The following is an 18,788-nucleotide window of genomic DNA, read 5'->3' as shown; positions in this document are numbered from 1 at the left end:
CTTGCCTGGATCCCCAGGTCTTCCAGGATTCGGAAAGCCAGGATTGCCAGGGATGAAGGGACACAGAGGACCTGAAGGTCCTCCTGGCCTTCCAGGACCTAAAGGAGACCAAGGCCCAGCTGGCATTCCAGGAGAACCAGGGCCTGCTGGGCCACCGGGGAACATGGGCCCTCAAGGACTCAAAGGCTTGCCTGGTGAGAATGGCTTACCTGGACCCAAAGGTGACATGGGCCCTGCAGGCCTCCCAGGATTCCCAGGAGCCAAGGGTGAACGAGGTCTACCGGGATTAGAGGGAAAACCAGGATACCCAGGTGAGCAGGGTCTTGCTGGTCCTAAAGGACATCCAGGTCACCCAGGTCCAAAAGGTGACATTGGCCACGCTGGGCTACCTGGCTTGCCCGGTCCGATGGGTCCACAAGGAGTTAAGGGAGTGCCAGGGATCAATGGTGAGCCAGGCCCCAGAGGGCCTTCAGGAATACCTGGGATCAGAGGCCCCATCGGCCCACCTGGCCTGCCAGGAGCCCCTGGTGCAAAAGGTGAGCCAGGAGCACCAGGACTGCCAGGCCCAGCAGGTATTTCTACAAAAGGCTTAACTGGACCCATGGGACCACCTGGACCCCCTGGACCTAAAGGCAACAATGGAGAGCCTGGATTGCCAGGCCCCCCAGGTCCTCCTGGTCCCCCCGGCCAAGCCGCAATCCCACAGATGCCCGAAGGCTACGTTAAAGCAGGAGAGTCTCGGGAGCTATCAGGAATGTCTTATATGAAAGGAGTAAACCAAGCTCTTACAGGGATGCCAGTATCTGCTTTCAGTGTTATCCTCTCAAAAGCCTACCCTGGGGCAACAGTCCCCATCAAATTTGATAAAATCTTGTTCAACAGACAGCAACACTATGACCCCAGAACAGGAATCTTCACCTGCAGGATCCCTGGACTGTACTACTTCTCCTATCACATACATGCAAAAGGAACAAATGTTTGGGTTGCACTCTACAAAAATGGTTCCCCACTTATGTACACTTATGATGAGTACCAGAAAGGTTACCTTGACCAGGCTTCTGGTAGTGCTGTCATCGATCTCATGGAGAACGATCAAGTATGGCTCCAACTGCCCAATTCAGAATCTAATGGTCTCTATTCCTCTGAGTATGTTCACTCTTCTTTCTCAGGTTTCCTATTTGCTCATATGTAACAACGTCCCACTTTACACTGTCCTGACACTCTCTCCTTCAGGCTATTTTAATGGGGCACTGATCTGATTTGTCATTAGCAGGTCACACAACTTCAATTTTGCAACAGAAATTGAGGAGGGAGTGAGAAGGTGGAAAAGATTGGTTCAGACCTAGTAGAATAATACTGTATGTTTTTAGAGAATTGTTATAGGAAATTTATTTCAAACGATCAATTGTCCAACTGAATGCAACATTAAAATTTTATGAATTAACACAATGCACTACTCTCTCTTCCTTTTCTTAAAAAAAATTTCTAATTATCACTTCTCACAACACATAAAATAGCCATTTCAGGACTCCAGATCACACTTGACTATACTTGAATTAACTGAAGATATTATTCAAAGTAAACTGTCTCAGATACAGAACAGTCATCACAACAGCTGGATAATATGCTTCAGGAACATTAGTCTGCTGTCTGACAGCTTCATCTTTAAGCTATAAACAGGAGTAAAGAAAACACAACTCTAACACAGTGCATATCATGTCACAGTTTTAATTTGGTTCCACTTTTCTTATTAATGAATAACTACCTTGGAGAAAGGTAGATTTACAAATTACTACCTGTTACTGAAGATCTAAGGCTTTGTCAATATGAAAAAGCAACCAGATCTGAAGCCTAGAAATCCACTCAGCTTTGTTTGATCCACATTTTGTAACCTGCAGCAACAAATTAGTTCTCTTTTTAAGCTCCTAACATTCTGTAAAACTACAAAAATGTTCAGAGTACAGTAAAATAACTATCACCAAATCCAGAAGTTAAGAGCACATCTCCACAAACATGCAGACACTCACTAAATCAAAACAGCTTTTTACCACCCCAAAATTGGAGACAATATTTGCACTGTTTTCCCTGAACAGTACATGCCTTTAAAACACACCACTTTTGGGACTATATTTTACTTAAACGGTAAATGTATTAGATGATGACAGTCACTAGTCAGTAGACATAATCATATTTGTCATACCTATGTACATTCATGTCTCACAAACATTAGACATTACATTAATCTGTTACTGCACTACAAAAAGTTAATGGTATAAAGTAAGGTAGCTTAGTAAAATTAGTGCTTATAAATTATCAAACCAGAATAGTTTGATCACACATTTCTTCCAGTGAAAGTTACCATTCACATGCTTTAAAAGTATCATAAACTTCAAAGCCTTATCAACTCTTAAACTATTATTTTTAGCTTATTTTTTTAAACAGAAGTTTTTATTCACTTGAACTGAAAGTATGTAGGCCCAGGTTTAAAAATTTAGTGATATCACCATTGCTTCATGAAAGCAGAACATGAGGCCTCTTATATTGCATACATTTTAAATCAGCAGTTTCCTAAGTGCTTGGTAATATGTTGGAATTAATAAAAAAAGTGAGGACATCTTTAGGTCGATCCATCATTAGCAAAACTATATAATGTTTTGGAAACTGTAAAGAACTACTAAGAAGTAACTTTGCAGACATGTTTTTTCTCCCTTTATTAAGTGTTGCTGGATAAGGAAGGCTGTAGCTTAGGCTATACTTTGGTAAAATAAGAAGTACTTAAGTAGAGAGCGTAACATGAGATCTGCTTATTTTAGCAGACAAGTAGACCTAGGCAAGCAAATTGGCACTCCTATTATAAACATCACACACAAATTTTTGTATGGAAATAATGCAGTGGACAGCACCACAATTTATAAGTAGCAATCCTGTGATAAGTGACAGGATGAGGGCTAACGGCTTTCAGTTTTTTAATGTGAGGGTGGTGAGACACTGGAACAAGTTGCCCAGAGAAGTTGTGGATGCCCCATCCCTGGAGGTGTTCAAGACCAGGCTCGATGAGGCTTTGAGCAACCTGGTCTAGTGGAGGGTGTCCCTGCCCATGGCAGGGGGGTTGGGACTAGATGATCTTTAAGGTCCCTTCCAACCCAAACCATTCTATGATTCTATGATACTTGTCTTTCAAGCCAAAATAAAATTTGAGTATGAATTGTCTATCCCCACTTTTCTACCTTCCTGTTTTAGGCCAAATATTAATTAACTACAGATCTCCTAAGAGTTATCTCTTTTCTGCATTAAAAATGTTTTCCTATGCAGTCACTTCCACTAGTTCAACAGCACTTTCCAGTATTTAAACATAGCACATGCTGCTGCCATTACATTCAACCAATTTGGCAATTTTGTTTGGAGCTGGAAAATATTGCTTAGTAGTTGTAAAGTTTCTGGTTAATTGCTTTATATCTGAAACACATGCCAAAGCACATGTTTAAAGCTGATGAAGGTGCTTGGTGCTCAGCAATACATTACTGTCCTGTGATTCCAATTAACCAGTCTCTGCACAAGAAACTGGGCCTAGACAGTATTCTTAGAAGCATGGTTCACCAATTCTTAGCGTCCATCCACTTTAAATCAGGTTTTGTCCTTTAATGTCTTCATTCCTTGAATGAGCACATAGGACTTCAAGTAAGTCTACTGCTTAGTACCTCAGGCCCATATTTTTGAGGGCTTTTCATAATTGTTAAAATTAAGCCATTAGGAAAGCAACACTGAAAAGCTAGAGATTACACACCAAATTGTGACACAACTACAACTTCTACCTTGATTTTAGCTTTGGATTATCAATTTAGACAGAACCTTGAAAATGTCTGTAAGATTTTAAAATTTGCTTTTTAATATTTTCTCCACATGAAGATCAGCAACCTACCTAAAAAGACAAAGCTCTTCCAGAAACCAATATTTTCTGGATCAAGGGCATTAGAGGAAAGAAAATCCAATACGAAAGTAAAAAGAAAACATAAGAGCCTGCAGTAGTACAAAGCTCACTCCCAAAGGATTCAAAAAGATTTCTGTAACAAATTTCAGCAGTTCTTAAGAGGTCAAACACACGAAGCACCCAAATAATCCCTTCTGTATTTATCTGAAAAGCCCAGTAGAGAAGGGTAACAAACTTGTTTGATTCTATCTTTACTGTCATTTTCACAATTAAGACAAATAATTCTCTCTCATCACAGGACCACATCAGCACTAGGAATTTCTGTTTTGCAGAATGTTTAGAGGATTCTTTCTTTTTGGCCAGAAAAGCATCTTTGCTTTTTATCTGTTTTATCTGAAGTTGCATATAAAGGATATAATGCACATATCACTGACATCTAGATCCACTATATTCTGCCAAGACAACAGGGTAACAACAAATGTATGAACAAAAACCTCTGAGTGTATGTGCGTGCATACGTTTTTGGGGAGAGGATGGAGCAGTTTAGAAAGATCCAAAGTTTTCCTCCCCAAAGCAACACTTCCCATACATCAGCATGCCACTTCACAATACTGATCAATCACATTAAAATAAAGACAAAATGCAAGTTACTAAAAACCAGGCTTTAAGTCTAGCATTTTCTTTCTCTGATAATTTTCCTTTTTATAAAAGATGGTCAATGAAAAAATTTCTCAGATGCATCCTTGAAACCTGAGAGCAGATCCCATCAAGCCTTTTTATGGGCCATTTATGAAGTCTCTGCTGCCAGATTAGCCATGAACTTTTTACTTCCAAAATGAAATTAATCTTACAAACAGATTGAAAATATTACACATATATCATTGTCATTATGTAACCACAGATGCAATGGTTTTCAGAAGTATCAGGGAAATTATAAGGAAAGATAATCACACAAGAAAGAAAAAGCAGCCTTTAAGAGAAGAAATTATACAAAATTCTGCTTTAAGAAGTTATATTAGGCAATTTCTCCTACAAAAACTATTGATTTTGCTGTCAATCACCAAATCTAAAATTTTTCAAATGGAAATAATTATACAGTACTTCAGGCCCTCATTACTCCTCTGAAGATCCAACTGCGTTTTCATAACGTGTTGTAGACCTCTGCCCATATATTTATATAGTGTAAAATACATTGCCACATGATGTTTCCTTTGAAATTGCTTTTTACTGACATCTATAGAACATACACTAAATGAAACACATACAAAGTATTGTTAATCACTTAAAAGCTAAAAAAATATTCAAGTAATAAGTTAAAGATTTCCAAAAAGGATTCTCAAGTAATTTAATGCTCAACCTGGGTATCAGTTGCATTTTTTTCATTCCTGAAGGTATTGTTAGGTAAGAAATGACCATTTAAAAATACGAGTATCTGTGTTTATTGCTATCCAACATCATGCTTTTCTGAAAGTACGATTTAATAGATTTCCCCCAAGTTTTTTGAGCTATTCTTCGCAAAGGAAGATATGAATAACACACGACTATTTTGGAACCCTCTTACTTTCCCTCTGCAAGCCTCAGTTCTTCACTTCTTTACAAGCAGAGGAGTGAGCCAACACCCTTTAGTAAGGTGAGTCAGGACAATCATACCTATCTGAAAGAGTCATACAAAAAAAAAATAGTGCAATTATCTAAGGCAATTACCATAGCTAAGACAATGAAAAGCAAAATCCACCAGACACCTGATTATGATCAAAGAAATCATGTGAAAAAGAGAAGGGACACAGAGAAATAAGGGCATACTGACAACAAACCAAAGTGGCTTGCAAACACTTACGGATTTCAAAAAATAAAATGGTCAGTCGTTCTGCTCTGTCACTGACAATGGCAGTACTAAGACAGCATTTCGACTTGGGAACTTTGTGTCTCCTCAACTGACCACTTAATAAGTTTGCTTTTGAAATTTTACCTAACTAACTGTTAATAAGCACTGCTTTTCTCTGAAGGGTTAAACCCTCTAAAAGGCATGGAGGGTATGGGGTTAAGTCAAGAGGCTATGGTTTTCAGGGCAGGCTCTGGGCTAAGAAAGACTGTGGGGCTCCCTGGTATGTAGATGTTGGGCTGAAGCCAGGTTTAGGAGTTTCCTCAGGAAGTTACGTTAAGGTTGCAGCTGAGAAAAAAAAATCTCTTTGGCACAAACTTGTTACAGAAGATTAGTACCGTTATTCTAATTTCACAGAGGGACCTGAAGCAAAAAAGAGATACTCATGGGAATACTGCAGGTAAGTGATACAGAAAGACATTATCTCTGGTTCCTCTGACTCCCTGTTCAGTGCTTTATCTACTGGACCATGTTATTAAAAGGAAAATAAGACCACTATGAAGCCTTTCAAAGTGATGCATGACAGAGTGTAGCACTATCATGTATTAAAATGTTTAAGCAGTGTATACATTCTGCATTGTTTCACTTCTGATTCTACAAAGCTTTATCCAAATTAACTCATGGCTACCAGTTACTATGTTTTCTTATATTTTCAACACTGTTGTGCACATGCCTCATGACTTTTATAATAGAGAATGAGGTTTATTAAATTAGGCACCAATTCTGATAGGAGTTAGAAAGGATTAAGTCATCCCACACATCTGTTTGTATGCAGATCCCATACTTATGTACACAAATAGGTGCCTGATAGGTAGGTATATGCATAAATGGACACATGTACACACATGCAGACACTCATATATAAATAAAACCAAGCAATTATTTATATAAGCTCAAAGATCAGACTAAATTTTTTTTATATAATTGATTTCCAAATAACATTTTTTAAAACTATTCTTTCTGCCAAATGCTGCATGATCCACACCTTTTAAAACAAATAGCTTTCATGATTTGAAAAAGGAATTAACAAAAAATGCTAAAAAAATAGTTACAGTTGATTAGGATTGGTTTAATATCAGCAGAAAACAAAGGATACATTTAATGTGTGAATGAGTACCTAGAGGAATTCTTAACTACCAGTCACACTCTAACCTCCAATGGAAACACAGCAACAACACCAAACAAAACATTTTAGGAACATCTTGCTGTCTTTTACAATAGGCATCCTATTTTTGTTTGGAACCTTTCTGACAATTTTGTCAATTACATTTGAAAGGATTACAGCAAGTAGTACAGCTCTGGTGAACAAAAGCTAAGTTTTAAGAGGGTTCAAACTACACCTGTGCCTAATGAATGTTGCATTACAGAGGTAATTCTATTGGAAAATACTGTCAACAAAATTATACAGAATTCCGAACTGAGCTGCATATAATCTTTCTACAAAAGAAATAGTTTAAAATAATTTGAATTAACTGTGTGCACACACAAGGTGGTTAACTTTTACTGCCAACTTATTAATTTATATGCCTAATAGAAATTCTGAAGTTAAGTCTATGAAAGATTACAGAGGTAATTCTATTGGAAAATACTGTCAACAAAATTATACAGAATTCCGAACTGAGCTGCATATAATCTTTCTACAAAAGAAATAGTTTAAAATAATTTGAATTAACTGTGTGCACACACAAGGTGGTTAACTTTTACTGCCAACTTATTAATTTATATGCCTAATAGAAACTCTGAAGTTAAGTCTATGAAAGGAAAATAATTGCTAGCTGAAGGGCATCCAAGATGTTTTCCAACTCTAATCTATATTGCAACTCTGAAGTTAAGTCTATGAAAGGAAAATAATTGCTAGCTGAAGGGCATCCAAGATGTTTTCCAACTAATTTATATTGCAGTATTATAAGGTTGGCTTTGGGTGGAGGAAAGATATTATTACAACAAATTCCACTGCAATCTTTAGTAAGTTTATAACAAAATAACAGTCTGTGTCAATACTACATGAGGAATTCTAATCAAGATTGCTAAAGAAAACTATCAAATATTAGTTAGTACTTTAATTCTTTTCCCCCAATGTGTTTCTGATTTTATTTATATTTACAAGAACATAACGAATAGAATCAAAATGCAGTTCAAGGATGTCCACCATACCCAGCATGGTAAGAAACCATTGTTCCTCTAAATTCAGTGAAGTAGCACATCACAAGTGTTACTAAAGACAGCAAAACAGTTTCAACCAAATGAAATAGAACTAGTAATGATAAAGATGTTCTATTCCAGGACAAACATGTGTCTACTATATAACTATTTGTAGGCTTGAAAAGTAAAAGTTGTGTTGAGTAACCTACAGCGTACTTGCAAATGTGTTTGCTCTGGCAAGCACATGTAATGTTTTCAGCTGTTATAGTAGGTTTCCAGTGAACCTACTTACCTTTAAAAGCTGATATTTTATAATTATGCTGGATAGCAGCCACCATGTCCTTCCAGAAGTCATATTTTTTCTGATGATCATGCTGTAAGTGTCAAAAGGAACCTAGTCATTATATCAAGTATCAGCTATTTCAAGCTTTCATATTGAAACAGTGACAGGAATGTAATTAATAAACAAAATAATTTGGAGTAAAAGTCTTAGACGACAGGATTTGGGACATCAGGACTCGGCAGTACCCAGCTTAAGTTTAGATAACCACAGACAAATCACCTCCCTGCTTCAGAAGGTTATGGTGGGGGTGGGGAAGGAAGGGGAAAGGAGAAAGGCTTTGTATTTGTGAGGAACCCTAAGGTGTTACAGCAAAGAGAGGCATTATACAGAACAGCAACTTATTGAATGAGCCATCCCACTGACATTAGAGAAGAAGTGCCTAGAGCTGCAGATACTGTACTGAATTAGCAGGTTGACATTATCTACAGGCTGGCACTCATATTACCTTCCACCCTCAGAACTGGCAAAACCCTTCCCTATAATTTAGAGGTGTCCTCCTGCCAACAACTCCACCCCAAACATCATATAAAATATTCATCCAGAAGCCAGGCTGAGCAGCACATTGTCCTCTGAAGACTGCCAAACCCCAGCTCTGGCAGAAGGACAGGGGAAGGCGATCTGTGGTTGTGAACACTCTCGCCGTTCCTAGAAAGCTGCCCAGGCACAGAAGAGCTCCAGCTGACCTCAGCCACCCTTTCAGCATCTCACCAAGGGAGAGAAAAAGCAGCTCAACCAGCTGGGCCCCACAGCACTCTGAAACTCCAAAAATGTTAGGAGTGCTGAATTAAACAGATGCAGCTATGCAGCCAGCCAATATTAAGGAGCAGAGGATTAGCTACCGAGCTTATCAGAGGTGCTCAGAGTTTACAAGGCAACCTGGCAGCAGTAAAGCACATGGTATATTCTCTTTGAGTTTCTACACCCTGGAAAGTATCTTTGCAGTGTCCTTACAGGCTTTCCACACCTACATCAGGACTAATTCCAGTGCAACTGTTAACAGATTTCATGGCATTGCCCTCTGCGTCCTGATCACTGCATTGATACCTGAATAAAGACCCATTTTGTAAGCATAAAGCATTTTCTAGAGAGGGAAACATTCAGAAACTGAGAAAAAAACCCCCAAACACCCAAACCCTCAACATTGCCAACCAGAAACATGTAGTTTATACGTACTGAAGTAAACTGCTATGTCAGGCCTAATCTGCTATGGAGGCTCCCAGATGAACAGTCCTCCCCTAATTTCACAAGCAGCAAGTCACACAAGGAAAGCCTTTTCTGCACAACTGTCCAGCACTATGGCAGTCTGCTTATCATCCACCAGCTTTACAGGTCAAGAGAAGTAAAGATACAATGCTGGGGCTTTTAGCTCTTATTTTAACCCATTCCTATAGCAAACCGCAACAAAAATACATAAAAGGACTAACAGAGAGAAAAGCTTTCATACATGTCAAACTTCAGTTAGCTGCTAGCCAAGGTCATTATTCAAAGCCATGTTCAGGAGATGCTAGGGAGCACCTACTTGTCTAGTGGCGATGGCACTAGCCTTTGGACAGACACATTCAAGTGTCAGCTCCCCTCATACTCCACATGGCTGACTTGCTCCTTAGATTGAGGTTTGGTTTTTTTTTTTTCATTTCTTTTAAAATAAAATAATAATAACAAAAAAATCAGTGTAATGAGGTAACAGTTCCTGAAAGTGCTGTTCTGAGGACAGATATATACTAGTTTAAAAGGGCGTACACTTCCTTCAAAACATTTGATCTCAGAGAAGACTGAAATAACTGTTAAACTTATTCCTTGCAAATCTACAGCTGTTGCATATGAGATGTACAAGAAAAAAAAAAACCTGATTCCCAGAAAGCAGAGAGAAAGCTGTGTTCATGCCCATGCAGTCCACCAAGATGTTGTCAGTGACTATCAAATGCGATTTCATTAGCTGAAGTATTCAGACAAAGAAGTATTTTGTGTAGAACTTCAATGCAAAGATCCCAAACATTAAGAAGCTCCTCTGATTTGTCTGGAAATATGTAAGAGTTTTGGCTCTGGACACAGGAAAACCAGATTCATTCTTAACAGTGTAGAGCAGCCCAGCATCCAACTCATGTCTAAACCCATTTTGAATCCAAACCTCGCAGTTCTCCCATCTGTTTCCAGTAGAAAGCTTTCCTGATCCTAGAATGTTGTCTGGAAACAGTAAGAAAATAGCCCTTACTAAACAGGCTCCCAGAACAGGAAACAGAAGCCTCTACTTCCTTTTAGAAATGTGGAAGAAGAGAATGTGATGGTTTACAACCCTTAGGATGCAGCATTTTGCAAGCATGAGTGCTGGACAGGCCTACCACCTCCTGCCCGGCATCTCTCTCATCTGGGTGATCCTAACCTTCCAGGGAATTACTGTAGCCCTCCTGTTGAAACTGGGCCAACATCCAGTAAAATATTCAAGAACTACCAGCTGATAAAGAGGAGGCATGGCCCACTTTATGTAACTCTCTGGAGAAATGTCAGGGTTTTAATTCTCTTTGTCTGAAGACAGTACTGATCCAGGGTCAGTGCTCCAGCTTGTGAACTAGTAAACGGATGTGAAAGCTATGACATGCTTTCTCTCAGTAAGTCAGTGACTTGTGCCAAGTCTAAACTAAAGTGAAGTAATACAATACAGGTGCCACATCTGAGACAGTAGAGGAAGCAGATTAATCAGGCACAAAATTAAGCGTCTTATGGTACACCTGCCCGCAGTGCTTCCTGATAAGCTAGCTACAGCTAAATCTTTGTGCAGCACTTGGAATGAGGCATCAATCTACTCAGCATGCTATTTCGGAGTGGAGGTTAAAGCCTCAAGTCAGCTGATAACCAAAGGGATCCCAGACACCCATCTCACAGGTCTTGAACTTCACTCTGCAGACAAGGCTTAGTAGTTACGATTTCCAGTGCCGCAGTGCTTTGGTACCTTTATCCAGAAGATTACATCAGTACTCTTTTGACACCAATATACTTACTTGTATGAGAAGAACCCTCTCCTACCCCCAAACGCACACAAGTTAAAGATTTAAGCTTTCTTTAACACAACCAAATCAATTAACATCAAACTTCAAAGGGAGGATTTAGGACATTCTGTCTATCTAAAAAGCACTGAAAAAGGCTCAAGCAATTGTATTTTCTGCCTTGAGAATTTAATTTTTTAGCAGTGAAAAAAAGCTGGATACTATTCTAGAGCTGTTTTTACATCTGTGTACACAGATCAATATATTTAAGACAAAAACAAGTTCAAAACAAGATGGGATTACACTTTCAACTCATTAACATCTTGCAAATTAGCAAACCATGTTATCCAGAAGACTTAGATTTAACTCAAGTACCATCAAGTATAATTAAAGGAGATTTTCAGAACTATATTCTCCATATCACAAAGTAAACTGGAGAAAACAGTGCATTTCTATTCATATCCTAGTTATTTGTGCCCTCTGGTGGAAGTACATTTGTTTTGAACATGCCAGGTAGCTCACAATTAGCCTACAAGACAACTTTGATACACTAAGTCCGTCACGACAATTCCAAACAAGGGAAAAGCTAAAGACCTTGATGTTGTTCAGTACACTATTTCTATGCATTTAATAATGCATGCAAGAAGTGTGGTGGGGGAAGAGAAAGATAATGTAACATTTAGCTTCAAACAATCCAGTTCTTACCTGATCTAAGCTGTCCACAACTCTTGCACACAAGAGAGCTCCTGGCAGGTCAAAGTAATTATCATACAAATAGTATTTAGCTGAAGAAAAAAAAAAAAAAAAAGAATCTACTTTTTTAAAATCCATATTGTATGCTTTAATCACAAAAAAAAAAAAATCTAAATAACAGTGAGAGTTCCTATTTGGGTTTTACTGATAATAAGCATTTTCTGCTTCCTAGTCTCTGTTAGCCTTTATTCCCATTTCTGATTCCCATAACTGGCAACTGAAAGTTGTTCACTGATATCAAGGCAGTGGGATTTTAAAAATACATTTTAAGGTTGTAAAAGTTAAGGTGGAATAAATGGGAGAAAATAAAGAGTTTTAAGAGTAAGGACAGTATCACTCAACTCTTCCAAAACACCTATTTCCCTAGTAGTGGGAACACAAAGAAAAGGTTAGAGAAGTTATTTCAGAAATATTTGGACTGGTCTTAGACATAGTCTTGTCCTTTGCACACACATGCTGCAGATAGCACCTTAGCCCAAGCAGAAGCATGGTCACATCGTTAACTGAGCCCCCAAAACAGAACAAAATCAGGAGAGTGCAAATGTCCCGCCAGACCAAGGTCATGTTCAACAACACTTTCCTAGGAGTGAAATGACTTAACCAGTGATATTTTGTGTATTCATGATCTTGTCTGTGCTGTCTCTTAGGTATATTAAAGAAAGACTCAGCAAAACAGGGATTGACTTTCACAGGAGAGACCAAGAAGGCTTTTCAATGAATAAGAAAGGCACGTTTGCTATAGGACCAAAGGAAACCTTTCTCTTCTACCTTGTTGCAAATGATTACGAGCAGTTTGGAATAAGCATCACAAATAAGTTTATGTCAGCAAAATCAAGAAAAATACCTCCATTACATAGGACAATGCAACTTAACTGAGCACATTATGTGTATTACTCACAATTGCCAAGATCAAAGTAAAACGGAGAGGAAGCACAGAGCGGCTAGCAAGAACACAAACCTAGCCACAGTGCCTTCAAAGTGATTCCCATCTTAAAACCAAGAAACTTCACTTGTAGGAGGAGAAGTTGTGTCCAGACCTGCTCTGTTCTTTGCACCTGCACCTAGGCCTCCAGTAACAGCACTGATGGTAATGAGTCAGCAATTAAGAAAAAATTAGGATTTACCAAATATGTCCTAAATGAGATAGGCTGGTAATCTCAGTCTACTTCATCAAGGAACAATGCGCCCATCTCTATAACCAAAACATGCTTATAACGTCAGCTGATTTGTCTTATCAGTGGTAACCTAAACTTAAGTTGAATTCCAGTATTAGAACTTGAAAAAAAAAAAAAAAGAAAAAAAACCAACCCTCAACTCTCCCCCAAAACATTTACCTATTCCAGTAATTCTCAGCTCAAATATTCTTAAATATCTGTGGTAAGAACTTAATACTATAAGGCACTGAAGGGGCCAGAGCAATTTCAAAGAATAGGACATGCTAAGGTATAGCTACCTGAGCGGGAAACCATTCCACTGACTGTATCAAAATGCTTCCACTCCCTCCTTCCATATGTCTCCAGGACCTCTTCGGGTGTCATGCTCTTTGTACCATGGCTTGCCCTATTTTTTGCATTGTTATTTATATTAAAAAAAAAAAAAAAGAAAAAGGAAAAGGTTGAAAACAGCTAAACTATTCCTACTGCATAGTGATGCATTGCAACTGAATACCGAGTCGCATGCAAGTTGATCAGAAGTAACTCCATAACTTAGCAGTTTCCCAGGACCTAAGCTTTTATCATATACATTGCAGTCCTCAATAAAAGCCCCACTACAGAGAGGTTTGGTTGGCTGGGGGCACGGCTACTGTGCCTCACCGGCTAACGCAATCACTCTGTATTGCTTGAATGTTCTCAATTGTGTCAGGACACTCGCTATACGTGAACTATCAATATACACTGCACAATAAAACACAGTGCAGAAAGCCTATACATCATTCTGAAGCCTGGTAGCATTCACAGAGTGCAGGGCAGAACTATGGAAAAGTGCTAGTTTGAGCGCTGCAAGCAGCTGTGTAATGCAGAAGTACTCACAAGCCTTTTTAGGAATTAAAAATCAACTAGCTTGACCATCAAATTGAGCCCAATAATAATGCACAGACTCCAATTTTGAAGCTAATGCAGGCAATGTTAGGAGAAGTAATCCTGTACTACTCTTCCCTTCACTGTGGTATATCCTCCAGTTTTGAATTCTGCATTTAGTACTCCAAAATTCACAGTACTAAATGAATTTTGGGATACACAGCAGAGACTCACAGGTATTTCTTCCTTTCTTTCAATGAGATCTGATACTCCCTAGTATCTTTAAGCTCCTTCTCCCACATGCTATCAGAAAAAAACAGTAGAGTCTATCTTGAGTACTAAATTACAGATTTTTGTTTTGGAAAAAAAATAAGGGGGAAATGGGACTGTGGTTGACATACTTTAGAAATATTTACTTTTTGGATTTGTGATTCAAAATAGAAGCCTTCTATGTTTAAAAAAAACGGGAGGAAAGAGGAACTAAGGATGTACTGAAATTATGACTGAAGGCAAAACATAGCTTTTAAGAGGGGAAAAAAACAGAATTTTGAAAGTGAATGTGTCAAGTTTCTGTATTTAATTTACCTCAGCCTATTTAAATTATATGTTGTAAGCCCGCAAAATTTTATGTGTATGGTACAAAGACAATAGTGTCTCGTTATTAGCTTTAGTCATTAACACTGACTCTAAGTCAGGTTAATCTCAATTCAAAGAAAAAACTTACTCTGGATCTTAGCAGAACTGGACAAAGAGTACATTGGTAGCCACTGAAAAAGTGAATTTATTTTCAACATCGTTATGTGCTCAGAGTCTTAGACATTTATTAAAAATGATATATTCTTCACCAGCAGCTATCATGTATATATTACAAAAAAACTGCACGTGACATTAAGAGAAACCAAGCACCACATTACCAAAGAGTATTTAAACTTTTACAGCTAATAAATGGATGTGTGCTGAAATTAGTATTTTAAATATTCAATAAAACTGAGAGATGGCTTTCAGAAAGAGGATAGAATTTTTGTGTTTGTTTAACAATATAAACGTATTATCAATATTACCTTAAAACTGTTCCATCTTCTGCAAGTTTCAGGAAGTTTCCTTCTTCAATGTCCAACACCAAGCCTTTACAACTAAGAATAATTTTATTTTAAGAAAGAAACAAACAATTAATGCTTTCAGAGGAATGCCATGGTATATATCAGAATAGTGAAATGCAGTTACAGAGACGATACAATGATGCTACAAAAAAGCAGCAAAATCACAACCCTTCAAATACTTCTATATTTGAACAATGCTCTATATATGCAAATACTTATTACTACAATGAAGACTGGATTTAACTTACATAGCAAATTCCTACTAAATAAATCCAGTTCCATTGTTCAGTGAGTTCAGTGACTGTTCATATAGATAAGGTTGGAGGATTAAGGTCCAAACATATACAACTAAGAATAATATTTAAGCCATTTCTGTTAAAGAAATGTATTTTTTTCTTGGTGGCAACTCCTCTACTTTTTATTACTAGACTGATAACATTAGTTATTAAGGGAGAGAGGGGTAGAATATAATTCTAAATGAGGCAACTGAATATCCAAGGAACATGTGAAGCAAAAGCATTGTCATGCTAGCCAGCGCTAACATGGTGAAGAGCTGTCAGCATAGGACAGACATCCAACAAGAGTTCCTAACTCTCCTAACAAATCTGTACCTTATAGATAAATGAATATACATTTGCTTAGGTTGTTTGAAAAATTAATTCAGAGTTCAGCAGCTAGATTAATAATGAATAACGAAAAAGTAACAGCACCTTCGTCCTCTGTTACAAGGTACCCAAAGGAAAGAATATATGCCATGAAGGCAGCACGCAGACCCAAGCCTTTCATGAATGACACCTTGGTGAGTAGCACTGACACACCGCTACCAGCACTTCAAGTTTGCAGGTTCACATTAATGAACCTCCAACTCCAGAAAGGGATCAAGGCTGAGATACATAGGTCTTAACAAAGGATTTCATCCATCAGAGGCCTCAAAATATGAGAAATACAGATACACTGCTTATCTCATGAAAGTTGAAATTGATCTCGTTGGAAACTGACCTGTCAAATACTGAATTGTAAAAACAGCTGGTCAAACCTGTTACACAATAATGCATGAATTACTTTAAAAAGCCCTTGTGTTTCTCCTAAAAAATTTAGTGATTACCTGGCCTTCAAGCCCCCACTACCCTGGCCTACATAATAACCTATTAAAGTTGGAAGATGAGAGATTCACATTCAAGATCCTGCTCAGAGACCACTGAGCTCAGAGCAGCAACTTGCATTTCAACCTTTTGCATCACAGCTTTGTGCCTGACATCCCACCCAAGGGGATGTCCTCAGTCACCTTTCCTCAGTTCCTCAGAAGGCCATTGGGATTATTCTGCCTTACACAAACAAAAACACATCTGTCTAGGTAAAAATTACTAAATTCTGATGGTTACTGGATTTACCAGTTGAACTGAAGGTAGAAGACAAAGGAGATACATAAACTAAGAGAGTAAGTCAGACTAAAAGGCTTGTGTGTAGACAGCTAGAAGCACAGACAAAGTAAGCTTGGATGCTCAGTTCTCTCTTCAAAATACCACATTAGAAGTATCTCATGACAAACACTGTAATTTTGGATTTATCTGTTGGGCTTGGCAATCATAACAACCACCACCTACTAAGAGAAGCTGTTTTCCAAGCTTTGTAAAGTTACAGCAAAAAGGAAGATATGAAGAAAGTTTCAGATACTCTCAGCATACTCACCAGAAGTCTAAGCTGTCTGGAGCTAGAGTGAGCAAGTTTTCATCATAACCCTTCTCCGTTACCAGATAGTGGGCAAAACTATCATATATTAGCTACAAATGAAAAAAAAAAATATAAAAATCAATTATATTGATTAAGTGTGAGCAAAGACACTGCTTCTCTGGAAAGGGGCAAGATGTGTTAGTGCCTCCTGAGCAAAATCAAACCAGGGACCTAGGGGCCCCGCTCCACTGCGTCCACTACTAAAAAATAGTGCATGAGGGTACTGCTGTCATGGCTAGAAAACAGCTCAAGATGCTCACACAATAGTTCTGGTGCACTGTTTCCAGCATAACGAAGTTTACAGCATCCTACCTTGCTGTCCCCATGTTTCAAGACTGTTGGGAAACCCAGACAGTAAGTACCTAAGACTAGTCATTATTCTCCCTCTCTGAACTTTTTTTGGTTTTAAATTTTAAACATCACAGTTACCAATATTCAACAAGTGGCTTCTGAACCAATGAACAAGTACCCTTAGGGGTCATTTTTAAAGTATCTGAAAGAACATATTTTGAAGGAAACAGGCAACTACTCAGTAAATTGTTACTATTTATGAGTTCAGAAAGAACACTGTTAAAGCCTGGGACATCAGTCAGTGATTTACTAATGTAATGTGCTGGTAAGATCTATGTAGATGCTGCCAGGTCCTTAAAGACCATACAAAAATAGTAATCGCTCCCTTTTCTCATGATTCTTTCATTAAAGCTGCTCCCTGGCCTTTTTTTCTTAATTACAAAAGCTGCTCTTGGAATGAATATGAAGAACATCTGAGAAAGACTAACATGAAGACCAGCACTGAAAGAGCAAGAACTAAGTGCATCTTCAGGTGTGCCTGTCAGCATTTTAAAGTATTTTTTATTTTCCGTAGATAAGGAGGCATGCAAAGGGCATCTGTCACTCTGTCTCTGTGTGCTGTGAGAAGATGAATAGTGAACTAAGTTTAGGAAATGTTTTTGGTTTTTTCCTCTATTTTGTTCATTTTTTTTAACTCTTCTAGTTATCAGTTGTCTAATGTCTGCTTCATCAGACAGAATTCTTATCAGGAAGAATGTGCCTGTGCAAGACATAATGTGCGTGGCATAACAGAAAGAACATGAAAGGTAAGCCTAGAGTTGTCTAGTTTCCAGTAGGAACTTAAAATCACATACATTTAACTTGCTACTACTGAACCCTCTTTTGCAGGAAAGATGCCTCTCTTACGGAAAGTCACTGACAGCTGAAGGAAGCAATGCAGTTTTCAACACATGACACACTGAACCATACTTATTTATAAACAGGACACCTCATAAACATTTGCTTCTATACCAAATCCTGAAGTATCTTGGGATTAGTGTAGGAGTCCTGTGCAGTGCAAAATGTACTGTAGGTGAACAGTGGCAAATAAACAGGGAGAGGGGGACACCATGACACAAGGCAGCTCCATGGCGAAGTCCTGACATCACCAAAGAAGGACAAGTAAATGTACGATCACCAGGGAGTTTAAAATGCGCCTATCCTGAAGAAGAAAGTGCCAAGGGCAGGAAGGCACAGCACACGGCAGCAGTTCCTCTCAGCAACGGGCAACAGGGCTAAACCAGAGATGCTGAGCGCCCTGAAACTCAGCCTTTTATTTTCAGCACCAGAGCCTCCAAAGCTCGCCTATCGAAAGCGCTGCGGACTTTCAGCTGTCTGTAGCACCTCCAGATCTGAAGGGGAGAGGACTCAGCGCCGCTACAGCGGGGAAAGCTCTCAAGAAGCACCATTTTCAAGGAAGAAGCCATGGCTGTGCCCTTCGCTCGGGCAGCGGCCGGCTGAGGAAGCGGCCGGCGAGACGTGCACTCGCCTTTCTCCCCTCTTTGTAGGTTTCTCCACGGGTATCTGACCCAGCGGGCTCGGGGGGCCGGCCCCGCGCCCTGCGGGACCCACCGCCTCGC

General features: G+C 38.8%; 2 protein-coding genes across 2 annotated transcripts in view; one reads left to right on the top strand and one right to left on the bottom strand.

The window, feature by feature from the left end:
• Window positions 1-1,444, top strand: part of COL10A1 (collagen, type X, alpha 1) — a gene marked incomplete at its 5' end in the record, with an annotated part of 2,135 nt that extends 691 nt beyond the window's left edge. The window contains one exon of the mRNA XM_010087177.1: window positions 3-1,444. Coding sequence (XP_010085479.1) covers window positions 3-1,192 — 1,190 coding nt within the window. The remainder of the gene's footprint in view (window positions 1-2) is intronic.
• Window positions 1,445-7,088: 5,644 nt separating this feature from the next.
• LOC104471725 (5'-nucleotidase domain-containing protein 1-like) lies at window positions 7,089-16,922 on the bottom strand. Its single transcript, XM_010087176.1, has 6 exons — window positions 16,837-16,922; window positions 15,109-15,180; window positions 13,483-13,589; window positions 11,982-12,061; window positions 8,245-8,326; window positions 7,089-7,108 (listed from the first exon to the last, which is right to left on the bottom strand). The coding sequence occupies exons 3-6, from the start codon at window positions 13,565-13,567 to the stop codon at window positions 7,089-7,091; spliced, it is 267 nt and encodes an 88-aa protein (XP_010085478.1). The 5' UTR covers window positions 13,568-13,589; window positions 15,109-15,180; window positions 16,837-16,922.
• Between the last annotated feature and the right edge of the window lie 1,866 nt (window positions 16,923-18,788).

Source organism: Pterocles gutturalis, unplaced genomic scaffold (assembly GCF_000699245.1).
Source record: "Pterocles gutturalis isolate BGI_N339 unplaced genomic scaffold, ASM69924v1 scaffold49486, whole genome shotgun sequence".
NCBI lineage: Eukaryota > Metazoa > Chordata > Aves > Pterocliformes > Pteroclidae > Pterocles > Pterocles gutturalis.
This window is presented reverse-complemented; position numbering and strand designations above follow the sequence as displayed.

Coding starts and splice junctions, on each gene's coding strand:
- LOC104471725 (XM_010087176.1), bottom strand. CDS start 13,567: ATGACACCCGAAGAGGTCCTGGAGACATATGGAAGGAGGGAGTGGAAG. Junction 12,062..13,482: donor TGGAATGGTTTCCCGCTCAG/GTAGCTATACCT, acceptor TTTTTTCTTCAG/CTAAATACTATTTGTATGAT. Junction 7,109..8,244: donor TAAAATATCAGCTTTTAAAG/GTAAGTAGGTTC, acceptor TTTGTTCACCAG/AGCTGTACTACTTGCTGTAA.